At 41.0% G+C, this 13,653-nt stretch overlaps 1 protein-coding gene across 1 annotated transcript in view; it reads left to right on the plus strand.

Annotated features, from left to right (window-relative positions):
- The first annotated feature begins 602 nt into the window (after positions 1-602).
- Positions 603-13,653, plus strand: part of BIN2 (bridging integrator 2) — a 52,414-nt gene continuing 39,363 nt past the window's right edge. Inside the window, exons 1-3 of the mRNA XM_040425916.1 lie at positions 603-734; positions 8,649-8,729; positions 12,125-12,179. Of these exons, the coding sequence (XP_040281850.1) occupies positions 657-734; positions 8,649-8,729; positions 12,125-12,179 (214 nt within the window). The 5' untranslated portion in view covers positions 603-656. The remainder of the gene's footprint in view (positions 735-8,648; positions 8,730-12,124; positions 12,180-13,653) is intronic.

Genomic DNA, 13,653 nt, shown 5'->3' on the forward strand with positions numbered 1-13,653 from the left:
CCTGGCCTGTTTCCCTCACTACTGTACTGAATTTGATATGAAAAATATTGATCGTCTTTTTGCTCTATTTGACCAAACTAATTTGACAAAACTTGAAGTGGGAGTAGAATTTTTAGGAAATTCCCAACAAATCTTCATTTAGAATCAATTTGCTCATCTCTAATTGTTTCAATAGGAACACAAGTATTTTCTAAAACTAAGCCAAATCATTCCTACTTAGGTAATACATTCAGATATTGTGAATATTGTGAATGAACAATGTAAAGGCTGCACTAGCATAACAGGAAAGGAAAAGGATAAGAATTTCACATTATATTTACATTTATTATAAGGCAAATGCAAATATATATATAAATATATATATATATATATATATATATACACACACATATAGTATTACTGGTTTACATACATTGCACAATACACATTTTGCATGGCATATTACGGTAATACGCTGATTTTCATTTTGGTTCCTGCACAATCCTGTTTACAGTACAGAGACTGAGGGTTATTCAAGAGAAAGAAATACAAAAAGTGAAGTGGTTTTAGAAATCTTACAGCGGAAGACGTAAATCTTGGGAGGAGCAGACACTTCTCTCTTTAACTGCAAAAATCCCCTCACAGCATTAGGAAACCACATATGCTGTCAAACAGCTATGGCAGAGGCCAAGCAAGGAGGCGCAGGGGTGTTTGCCAAAAATGTCCAGAAGAGATTCTCCCGTGCACAAGAAAAGGTAATGTAAACTACAGGGTCGTAGCTATAGGCTCATGGGCCCTAAAGCAAGAGTTCAGCTTGGGTCCCCCTTCCTTCAGTGCTTTGTGGCCACGGGCAGGGAAGCACATTGCCTGAGGCAAAAATTTAAACAGCCCCCCCCCCCCCCCTTCCCCATGCCAAATCCCTGACCTAACCCCTTCCCTCCAGCCAGAGGTGTAACTTAACCTTTATGCACTTTCTATAATTCTGGTGTCTTCTTATGCTTCACAAGGGTCTTTGGACCCCCTCAGGCTCCTGGGCCCAGGAGCGGCTGCTACCTCTGCACCCTCTATAGCTACGCCCCTGTTAAATTATCTATCTATGGATCTATCTATCTAGAGCTGTCTATCTATCAATCCATCTACCGTATGTCTGTTTTTCTATTATTTATTTTACATTGCAAATGTTGAACATGTTGACCTTACAAATTGTTTAAAAAAAATCATACCAATATATTTTAATGACAACACAACAATTGAATAAACTGGATAAAGTACAGAATTATGGAATAAAAAAAAGGATTTCCTCCATCTTCCCAATCATTATACATTAGGGTGTGTGTTCCAATGTGTTATAATGTAGTAAAGTTGTACTATTACATTCAATTTACTTAAAGGAGTATTCTCATCTGTACATTTATGGCAGATCCACCTGCAGGTATCTCAAGAACATGGCGCCAATCCAGTGCTGCAGGAATAGAAGAGGTAGCCATGTACTGTATGCGCAGTTCTCTCCATTCACTTTTATGGCAGTACTTGCTTCTCTATTTTCAGAACTCCTATACAGGTGAATGGAGAGACTGTGCATGCGCAACTACCTCTCCATTCCCCGCGGTACTGGACAGGGGCCTTGTTCTCGAGATATGTGCGGTCCCGAGGTGGATATGCCATAAATGTACAGATGGGAAGCTGGAGGATATAGGCCTTTTTCACGTGAAAGTGATTTTTCCATCAGGATGAGATGCTCGTTGTAAGCGGATAGAATCAGGACTGAATCCTGACCAATTCATTTCAATGGGTTTGTGTACATGAGCATAGTTTATCACTGGTCATCTCTGCGTTCAGAGGCATCCGGATGACACAAGTGGGACCCTCACCAAACATTTATGACAAATCTTGTTGACCTATTTAAATCCAGTGCCTATATAATGAGCTTCTATATGGATGCGCTAGTAGGTGGCTCTCCTTTATCGATCACTGCGTGCACTGACAATGCCTCTATATCAACGGGGCTACGTATTTAGTCCAAAAACAATGATTAGTCAGCTCTCAAGACCCAAATAGTAATAGCTGGCAGGATATGTACTTAATTTCACTAAATACAACACAATAAAATATAAATGATAATAGTAGTAAGACAAAAGTTAAATGTAGAAAGAACACAGCATGAAATAAAATGGAATAAAATCAACTGGTTTGTATACATGATGCATAAGTCTACTGATATACAAGCCTGACACCAATAGGGATAAACCGCTAGAAATATTGCTGTAAATATATCAGATGAACATCCCCAAAAATGTCCACTTGTAGTTTGTTACCGGTAATTTAAGAATCGTAAATAGTCTTGTTAATATGAAGTAGTCGTATTATAGGTATCTGTTAGAATAAGGATGTAGGCACACTTGCTAGAAATAGAAACCCAGCTATTCATTTTGAAATCAATTGTATCCATCACATGGACAAATGGTATAATGAGTCATGTCCCAGCTTGAAAATGTAGAAGAATTAGCGCACAGAGTGTTTGTTATTGGCTGTATGTTCACGGTGACCGGCTATCATACGTGTCTAGTATGCTAGAGAATACGTATGCTTGAAGTGCTGGAGAATAGTTCAGGTGTCTGTGCAGTACCCCAGACCTGAGGGTATCTGCAAAGTTTGATTTAGTAACATAGTATATAAGGCCAAAAAAGACATTTGTCCATCCAGTTCGGCCTGTTATCCTGCAAGTTGATCCAGAGGAAGGCAAAAAACCCCTGTGAGGTACAAGCCAATTTTCCCCACTTAAGGGGGGGAAAATTCCTTCCCGACTCCAATCAGGCAATCAGAATAACTCCTTGGATCAACGACCCCTCTCTAGTAGCTATAGCCTGTAATATTATTACACTCCAGAAATACATCCAGGCCCCTCTTGAATTCCTTTATTGTACTCACCATCACCACCTCCTCAGGCAGAGAGTTCCATAGTCTCACTGCTCTTACCGTAAAGAATCCTCTTCTATGTTTGTGTACAAACCTTCTTTCCTCGTCACAGTCACAGTCCTGGGGATAAATAGATTATGGGAGAGATCTCTGTACTGACCCCTGAAATATTTATACATAGTTATTAAATCTCCCCTCAGTCGTCTTTTTTCTAAAGTGAATAACCCTAATTTTGATAATCTTTCAGGGTACTGTAGTTGCCCCATTCCAGTTATTACTTTAGTTGCCCTCCTCTGGACCCTCTCCAGCTCTGCTATGTCTGCCTTGTTTACAGGAGCCCAGAACTGTACACAGTACTCCATGTGTGGTCTGACTAGTGATGTGTAAAGTGGTAGGACTATGTTCTCATCACGGGCATCTATGCCCCTTTTGATGCAACCCATTATCTTATTGTATTTTCACAAGTGGACACATACAGCAACAAGTGCCAGTTTACAGCTGTTAGCCAGATGTTGTGGAGAGAAACATCAGCAAGGTAGCATGCCAGTGGTGCTACTATCAGCTACTTTGCCAGCCACTATACCTCATCATCTGGGGAGAGGAATTAGGGAAAGTAAAGCGAGACTTATACTTATACTTTTACTTCTGGTCTAATTCCTTAAACCACCAGTTCACTGCACAGATCACCACAGAGCAATGGCCTGAGGGAGTACAAAGGGACACATCATCTCATCAGGATCACTATCACTCCCATCCTCTGCACTGGCTCCTCGGGGGCTTGCTGCACCTGCACAGGCGTATTGATGTTGTTAGAGTGTGCGCTTGTGGCGCTTTCTGGGACTCCTAGTGCCACACAGAAAGTGAGAAAATGCACATAGAATAGGTTTATTGCTCTGTAGGAAAATATAGTATTATAGTGGCCACTGAAGGTAATACAGGGGAATGGGACTCATCTGCTTATATGCAGCAGTACTGACAGAGTCTTCAAGTGTATCGGCTAAACACGTTTCAGGGCCACTGGAGACAAGAGGTGCGCACTGGAACCAGGTAGCTCTAACAAAGTGAATAAGGTTTTTTATCTTATTCTGAGCACACGTCCAGCCACCACTACATTTCTATATATTTCAGTCAACCCCTTTAATGTGTGATAGTAAAAGGAAAAGTAGACCAAAAAGGTTAACAAGTGGTGATGTGTAAAAGGGAGGCTGTAGATAACTTCAAACTGGGGCCCCAACCGCTGAGCATATCATCTCCAGCAGACAATTTACACATACTTTATATTACAAACATTAGTGAAAACCTTTAAAAAGGCTGTTATCTGTGTTGGCGTTGTGGTAAATTAAGTAGATATAGAGAATAACTTTCTTACTGCCAGGCGCTGTGGGTTTAGTGAGTGGTAATTATGTATTGACATATGTTTAACCCAGTAAGCTTCCCAGACTGCACTAAATATAATCATGTACTGTCATATGACTGGGTTATACTATGAGAGCAATTCTTTCTGGAGGTCCCACAGCAAACTGTGAAAATGTTGCTGCCTTAAGTGTGATATTGTGGTTTCAGCTTCCTGTTAAATGCAAAAGGTTTAAAAGAGCAATAAAACAGGAAGTTTACTTCTATACAACTTCTAAACAATGCAGATTGACTTTGTAAAAAAAAACTATAGGAATAGGCCTTCCATTATAGTACAGTATATTTGAACTTAAGAGAAATAATTCAACACTCACCAATCCAGGAAAATTTTACTTTACTCCAAAGTCATAGATAATAGACACCAGGTATGAATATAGGAAAACAAAGGCATGGCTGTTTCACATATCTCACACTCTATAGGCCCCAGATAGAGAAAACATGAGAAATGTCCATTGCCTGTGTTTGCACATGCTCGCTCCTTGTAAAGAAGCAGAGGAGCGGAAGTGTACTGGGTCATCGTTCAGGACCACCACCAGCATACTCTAAATCTGCTACAGTACCTAACTTCCTTTAGCATTCCAGTTAGTAGATCTAAAGTTTTTCCTAGGTGTTTACCTGAGTATGCGTGAGGCCAGTTGCGGGTTGCGTCTAAAGAGTAAGGCAGTAAAAAACAGGTGTGAGCTTACAGGTAAGAGACCTATTAGATGCCAAGGAGCAGTAGGAGAGTAACTCACTAAAACAGAGTCTGTGCCAGAAGGGGTCAGTAGTAGAAAAATAGCAAAAAAGGGGTTAAACTACAAAAAAGCTGAGAAGTCAAAGCCAACAGTTAACGCCTAATCAGTAGACAAGGGGTTAATACGGAATCTAGTCCAGGTCAATACACGGGAAGATCCAACCAAAATACAGCACTGTTCTGAGAACAGGAGCCAGGACAATGGACGAGTGATGGACAAAGGTAGTGATGGACGAACTTCAGCCGGGACGCAGACCGCGCTTTTGTGGCAGGCCCCATTGACTTTAATGGCAGGCGAACCTGAAAAACCTGAGGTCATATTTGCAGCCACGAAATACTTACTAGAAGTGCACAAATAGTCCCACAACATGGACAGTGACATACCAGAGGGGGATCATTGGCAATAATTCCCACAAAAAATATGTATTTTAATCAGGGGCCATTTTTATGCGTCTTAAAGAGAAACTCAAAAAAATGTACCCTGCTGGAGACTAGAAAAAAATTATTTTAGGCCACGGGAGTACAGGCCCCAAAAATTAGGCATTCATCGGACAGAAAAGAACTTGTGATTATGTGGCTGGAGGTACATTATACGGTCACTGGATACAAATTTTACTGTAGGCCACTGGAGTACAGGCCCCAAAAATTAGGCATTCACTTGACAGAGAAGAACTTGTGTTCAGTATTTTGTGGAAGCAGGTATATTGCAGGCCTCAATCAATATTTGGTAGAAATAGGTATATCAAACCTCTCAATCAATATTTTGTGAAAGCAGGTATATCGAACCCCTTAATCAGTATTTTGTGGAAGCAGGTATATCACAGCCCTCAATTTTATTTTTTTGCCACAACAGTTATATCACACCACGCTGTTTATTTGGGGCAACAGGTATATCGCAGTCGTCAATCAGTATTTTGTTGAAGGTATATCACACCCCTCAATCAGTCTTTTGGGGGGCAACAGGTATATCACACCCGTTGCAAATAGTTGTTCCAATAGCGCTTGTCCCTCTATATAGCTGTGGTATCGCAGCAGAACCGCACACAACTGCTGCACAGTACAAATGCACTATATACTTTCTATGTTAGAAAGTATATTATAAGTATATCACACCCCTCAGTATATCACACCTATCGATAGCACACCTACATCAGTACTTAAAAGGACTTTTGTGGCCCTATTAGATAGAGTTTGGTGTCCCTAATAGTCTGTCCCTGCTCCACAAAGCAACCTCTCCCTACACTAGCAAAAACACATAATGTAAAATGGCTGCCAGATCAGGTTCTTTGATAGGGTGGGGGTGTGTCCATGTGCTAAAACGTCTCAATTGGCTGTCCTGTCCCACCTGATGGATGTGTCATGGGTCAAAGTTCGGCGCAATGCAAAATAATATGGTGCCGGACTTTGCCATATATTCGCATGTTCGGTGAATCGCAAACGTGCAAAGTTCGCCGCGAAATGACCGCTGGGCGAACCGCAAGGCCATCTCTAATCACAGGCACAAACAAACAGCATAAGCCAGAGTTAAATCCCCTACCTAACTCTGGGATTGAACACCGATCCAAAAACCTGATTGGCTTGGCCTCCAGGCTTATATATAGGTTGACAGCCAGCGCTTGGTTTATTGGCATAGCAATCCTCGTAAAACATCTGTGAACTTTATCATGGCTAGGTAATTTCCTGACATTCCAATTGTCTATAATCCATAAATATGGAATGTAGCACAGTTTTAAATGGACTGGTCAGTGTTTCTCTCATATTTGGATGTACTATGTAAACTGTTGATGTCACAGTAGGTGGGGAACGGAAGAACACCAAATAAACAAACTACAACAGTAACACAGACTAGGCCCCAAAGCTAGTGAGGAAGGGGGAGGTAACCTCCTAGTAGTAATCCCTGAGCCTCTCCCTGACTGCTAACTGTATAAGCAAATCCTAATGGTGGAAGAACTCATACACCGGAACCTAGGCCTACTGAAACTGACACAAACCCTAAATTAGGGAGCGGGGATGAGACTGCCGGGACCTTCCACCGTGAAGGGACCAGCGTCTTCCTGAGACCTAGACACAACACACACACAAAGTATAAACAGGAGGACTTAGCTTGAGATGAGTAAGAAGTAGGAGAACGTCTAACAACCAGCTTGGAACTCCAGAAGGAAATAACAACCGCAAGGACTGCAGTGAGAGGCGGGCTAAAATAGAGTCACTAAACAGCAAATGAGCAAAACCTGTGGAGAGGTGAGATCCTGCCCACAACAACAGACAGCAAGGAAAAACAGAAAGACCTGTCAGATAGACTCACGTCCTGCAAGTCTATCTGATCTTCTCAGACCTCTCACAGGGCAAGCAGTGACAGTTGATTAGTAGAGCACCACAAGCTTTTTGTTTGTTAGAAAATGGTTGGAGAAGTGCCCTATTTGGTCCCTTTTAAAAAATACTGTGTTGGATAAGTGGATGAATGTTCTTGCAATATCATAGAATTAGCAATATACTGTACCTGACCAGGGAAGAAAGATTAGGGCCACCCCATTGTTGACTGAATTTTTTAAACACCTCTCCAAGAGAAGTATTGCATTATGCTCCCCTTCCCACATTGCCAATATTAAGGTGCCTGAAGAAAGAAGGAGCCCTGTTCCTTATCACATTGCCAGTGGAGAAACTAGTGAACAACCTACTGTATCTACGGGTCACATAGCATTGCCAGGAGATACCTCTGTGGTTTGTTGGTTCATATGTTCTCGAAGTCATCTGTAACAGAGACACGGGCAAAGATTAACTTTTCTTTATTCAGCATTAGAAGATGATGACCTTTAACAAGGTGATTTTCTAGATGTCGTTCACCTTGCACAAAATGGAAAAAGGAGAGCAGGATATGAAACGGTCTCTGAAACACTTACTAGCAATCTCCTTTTTGAATACAGACACATTGAGCTGCCTCTTTAAAACTTACTCATCTCCTTGACACATACAATACAGGTTTTAATAGGAGTTGCCTACAGAACAACAATGCATTTTGTTCACAACAATGAATAGTTCTCTTAAAGTTACAGTTACACTTGACTTGTGTAACACTTGGCTTCCCAAAGCACTACATGTGGTTTCAGAAACACACTCTGCATTGCTGCCACCAGGTACTTGCTACACTCTGTCCCCTCTACTTCTCGTGCATAACATGCCCCCCTTCCTGCCAATTGCATCCAAACTGAGTGCTGCTCCACATGTTACTACTGAAAATAATTTGATGAGCGCTGATGATCTGCTACCTGCTAGTTCAAAATCTGGTTCCCTCCTCTGGTATATTTTTATGTAGAAGAGGAGCATTTGAATTCCCTTAGCCACCAGGGCCCAGGACAGATTAACTATAACTACACCACTGCACCACTGTTCAAAGCCAGTCAATTTTTCCTTAAAATTTTAGTAACTAATAATATGACTGAAATATTCAATGTGGCACTGTTTCTATAAGGTACAATAACCATTCCCCAGGGAGTTAATATTAAATAAGATAATTTATAAAGCATTCAATATTACAGATCATTATTGTAAAAAAAAGTATTGTTTCTTTTAGTTCTAGATTTTCATTACAATTTTGTTTTCTATTTAGGTTCTACAAAAGTTGGGAAGAACAATAGAAACCAAGGATGATCTGTTTGAGCAGTGTGCTTATGATTTCAACAAGCAGCAGGTAACTCCACAGAATCCAAAAGTCCATTCTTCTGCAGTGAAGTAGTCTAGAGCTAGACAGATGTATTTTGGGGGGGATGTATATATCAGTAAAATATGGTTAATTTAGGATATTCCTACAAATTATGTTGTGGGAATATATTTTTTTTACCACCACTTGATGATAATAATAATAATCTTTATATAGCACCAAAATATTCTGCAGCACTTTACAATCATAGGGTACAAGTACAAACAAAATCAGACTTTACAGAGTAACATACTAATTAGCAATTGGTATACTCATAAGAGCTTATAATCGCTGAGAAAATAGGGGTGAAGCAAAAGCTAAAAATTGCTTGTTTTGTACAGCCATCTTTAAACTGAGTAGGGTAGTACAGTCGTGGCCAAAAGTTTTGAGAATTACATAAATATTGGAAATTGGAAAAGTTGCTGCTTAAGTTTTTATAATAGCAATTTGCATATACTCCAGAATGTTATGAAGAGTGATCAGATGAATTGCATAGTCCTTCTTTGCCATGAAAATGAACTTAATCCCCAAAAAACCTTTCCACTGCATTTCATTGCTGTCATTAAAGGACCTGCTGAGATCATTTCAGTAATCGTCTTGTTAACTCAGGTGAGAATGTTGACGAGCACAAGGCTGGAGATCATTATGTCAGGCTGATTGGGTTAAAATGGCAGACTTGACATGTTAAAAGGAGGGTGATGCTTGAAATCATTGTTCTTCCATTGTTAACCATGGTGATATGCAAAGAAACGCGTGCAGCCATAATTGCGTTGAATGAAAATGGCTTCACAGGCAAGGATATTGTGGCTACTAAGATTGCACCTCAATCAACAATTTATAGGATCATCAAGAACTTCAAGGAAAGAGGTTCAATTCTTGTTAAGAAGGCTTCAGGGCGTCCAAGAAAGTCCAGCAAGCGCCAGGATCGTCTCCTAAAGAGGATTCAGCTGCGGGATCGGAGTGCCACCAGTGCAGAGCTTGCTCAGGAATAACAGCAGGCAGGTGTGAGCGCATCTGCACGCACAGTGAGGCGAAGACTTTTGGAAGATGGCCTGGTGTCAAGAAGGGCAGCAAAGAAGCCACTTCTCTCCAAAAAAAACATCAGGGACAGATTGATCTTCTGCAGAAAGTATGGTGAATAGACTGCTGAGGACTGGGGCAAAGTCATATTCTCTGATGAAGCCTCTTTCCGATTGTTTGGGGCATCTGGAAAAAGCCTTGTCCGGAGAAGAAAAGGTGAGCGCTACCATCAGTCCTGTGTCATGCCAACAGTAAAGCATCCTGAGACCATTCATGTGTGGGGTTGCTTCTCATCCAAGGGAGTGGGCTCACTCACAATTTTGCCCAAAAACACAGCCATGAATAAAGAATGGTACCAAAACACCCTCCAACAGCAACTTCTTCCAACAATCCAACAACAGTTTGGTGAAGAACAATGCATTTTCCAGCATGATGGAGCACCGTGCCATAAGGCAAAAGTGATAACTAAGTGGCTCGGGGACCAAAACGTTGACATTTTGGGTCCATGGCGTGGAAACTCCCCAGATCTTAATCCCATTGAGAACTTGTGGTCAATCCTCGGGTGGACAAACAAAAACCCACTAATTCTGACAAACTCCAAGAAGTGATTATGAAAGAATGGGTTGTTATCAGTCAGGAATTGGTCCAGAAGTTGATTGAGAGCATGCCCAGTCGAATTGCAGAGGTCCTAAAAAAGAAGGGTCAACACTGCAAATACTGACTCTTTGCATAAATGTCATGTAATTGTTGATAAAAGCCTTTGAAACGTATGAAGTGCGTGTAATTATATTTCATTACATCACAGAAACAACTGAAACAAAGATCTAAAAGCAGTTTAGCAGCAAACTTTGTGAAAACTAATATTTGTGTCATTCTCAAAACTTTTGGGCACGACTGTACATCTAAAGCTGCAGGAGACCAGACAGTATCTGTGTATGTACAAATATGAAGTGCACTTGAGTGCATGGAGCATGGGGAATGAAAGGATCAGGTCCTGAGGAATGATATTATAAGGCGTCAATGGAGAGGAGTCAGATTAAGGAATATGATTGGCCACCCTAAAAAGATGTGTGTTAGAGCACGGGAAATGGTGTAGCGCATTTCAGAGAACTGGTGCAGCATGACAAAAAGTCTTAGATATGGGAATAGGAGGTTCAGACTATGGAGGTTGTTAGTCTTTAGATCATTGGCAGAAGACAGAGCACAAGTAGGGTGGTAAACAGATGATTGAGAAGATATAAGGGGTGCAGCACTGTGGAGAGATTTGTGGGTGAGAGGTATAATGATAAGTTTAATTTGTATACTATACTGAATGGGTAACCAGTGTGGTGACTGGCACAAGGTGGAGGCATCAGGGTAGTGGTTGGGCAGATGGATGAGCCTGGCTGCACTCAGGATAGACTGAAGAGGGGAGAGTTTAGTCAGAGAAAGACTGATTAGTCATGAGATGCAACAATCAAGACAAGAATGGTTAATGGCCAGTATTAAAATGCATGCTGTTTCCACAGTAAGAAAGGGGTAGATTCTCAATATGTTTTTGAGGTGCAGGTGACAAAACAAACAAAACCCCAAGACAGTGGGCATGCAGACTAGAAGTTATGGTAGTACCACACACTGAAATGAAAATACCAGGTTTATGTAGGTTAGTAGATGGTGAAAACATAGACTTTCCGTTTTTGAAAGATTCAGTTTCAAATAAAGAAAGAACATTATATTAGAGACAGCAGACAGATATTCACTAGTGTTTGGAAGTAGTGCAGGTGTGATCTCACAGGCAGAGGCATATATTGGAGTTTCATCACCACAGGGAAGGTTCTGAAAGCCAGATATGCTGATAGTTGTCCAGTACGGGCTGTGAACAGAAAAGAGATGAGGACCACTGACTGATCTCTGAGGAACAGCAACAGCAAGAGAATGAGGAGAAGAAGAAGAAGAAGAAGAAGAAGAAGAGTCAGCAAATAATACACAGAATAAGCAGCCAGAAAGGTAGATAGAAAACCAAGACTGTACGGTCTCCTTGAGGACAAAAGATTGAAGCGTTCTAAGTAGGATTTAGTGGTCTACAGTGTCAAACACTGTAGACCGTTCCAGAAGAATCAGTAGTGAGTAGCTGCCATTAGATTTTCATTTGAGGCTTTGGTTAGGGACGTTTCTGTAAAATGTAGAGTGCAGAAACAATGTTGTAGGTGGTCAAGAGGACAGGTAGCAGAGAGACAGCAGATGAGTGTAGAGCAAGCGTTCCAGGAATTTAGTAATGAAAGGGAAATTAGAGACAAGTAAGTAGTTGCAGATTCTGGATATGTATTTTGCTTTTTATTTATAGCTGAATATAAGCCTTATGATTTCTCATCTCTTTTTTATATTAGAATGAAGGTAACAGGTTGTATAAGGATTTAAAGGCAGCTTTCAGTGCTGTGAAAGGTAAGACAATGTGTCTGGATATTAAAAAAAAATTAACCTTGTCAATGCACTAGGCCAGGTTCACCCCATGCATGTATCATGTCAGCACCATCACATCGGTGCTCACATCAGCATGACATTTGACAGAAAAACTGCACTTCATGCAGACCCCATTATAAGTCAGTGCACTGCCTGTGCCTGTCTAAAGGAAAGCACAAGCAAATAAAAGTCATCCAGCATTCTTAAAGAGGTTCTTCAGAGGTTTACATTTTCAAATACTAGGGAATTCAGAATTAACAAAAAATGTGTTGCATGTGGTCCGCTGCCGATATCCTCCATTGTATGCAACGGATCACATGCGGAGGAATTGCTTCCGCGGTTATAAACACGCCATAGTGTTTGGGGTTTTTGAGCATTTCCTCCCATTTAGACCACTTTATTTCAGTTATTTTTCTTGATATGTTTAGAATGTGCCATTGCGTACGGCTGGTAGCATTCTGTTGCACCTGGTAGCCTGTGTCACATGGCCTGTTATAGGTGGGGCTCACAGCCTTATCATCTCTCCCACTACCTGAGTGATCTCACTATGGAGGTATGTGGGAACTTGGCTGTAAGTTGTATCTTAGCACCTCTCAGACCATGTTCACACTCCGTAGGTAGTCTAGTGGTAGGAACCCATGCCACACTGAGATACCATGACGGTGGTGCAAAAGGGCTTCGATGTGTTCCTGACAGGAATACATTGGTTAAAGTCTCAGTTCTTAACATCAGCTTGAGGAATTAGCCAGTGTCGTCAGTTGCATATCATTGTGGTGCACCTTTCGCAGTGATTTATGAATTCAGAATTAACAAAGAAAGGTCCCGCATTCAGGAGCCCCATCTGCTGGCACTCTGGAGGGCCAGACATGCCTGTGTCCAATGATTTAATCCCTTTAGGACTGGGCGATTTTCTGTTTTTGCTTTTCCAGTTTTTATTCCCAGCGTTCCCTGAACTATAACTTTTGTATTTTTCCCATTCACACAGCTGTATGAGGGCTTGTTTTTTGTAGTTGTACTTTCTAATGGCACTAAGTAATACTGCATATGATGTAGTGGGAAGCTGGGGAAAAAGTCCAATTGGGGTGGAAGTGGAAAGAAAATACAATTCTGTCATAGTTTACTGCGTTTGGTTTTTTATGCTATTCCCTATGCAGAAAAACTGACCTGTTCTCTTCATCCTCCGGTCAGGACGAATACAGTGACGACAAATTTTTTCTTGTGTTTTAATAAAAACTTTGGAAAAAATATTTCTTTTCTTTTCATTGTCATATTCAGACCCCCGTAACTTTTTTATACTTATGTCTACCGAGCTGTGTGGGGGCTCATTTTTTGCAGGGCAATCTGTAGTTTTTATTGATACCATGTGTATGCTTTTTTGATCACTTTTATTCAAATTTTGGGGGAGGTGAAATTTTTAATTGTTTTTCCATGATGGCATTTGCTGAACAAGATAAAT

The sequence above is a fragment of the Bufo bufo genome, chromosome 3 (assembly GCF_905171765.1).
Source record: "Bufo bufo chromosome 3, aBufBuf1.1, whole genome shotgun sequence".
Lineage (NCBI taxonomy): Eukaryota > Metazoa > Chordata > Amphibia > Anura > Bufonidae > Bufo > Bufo bufo.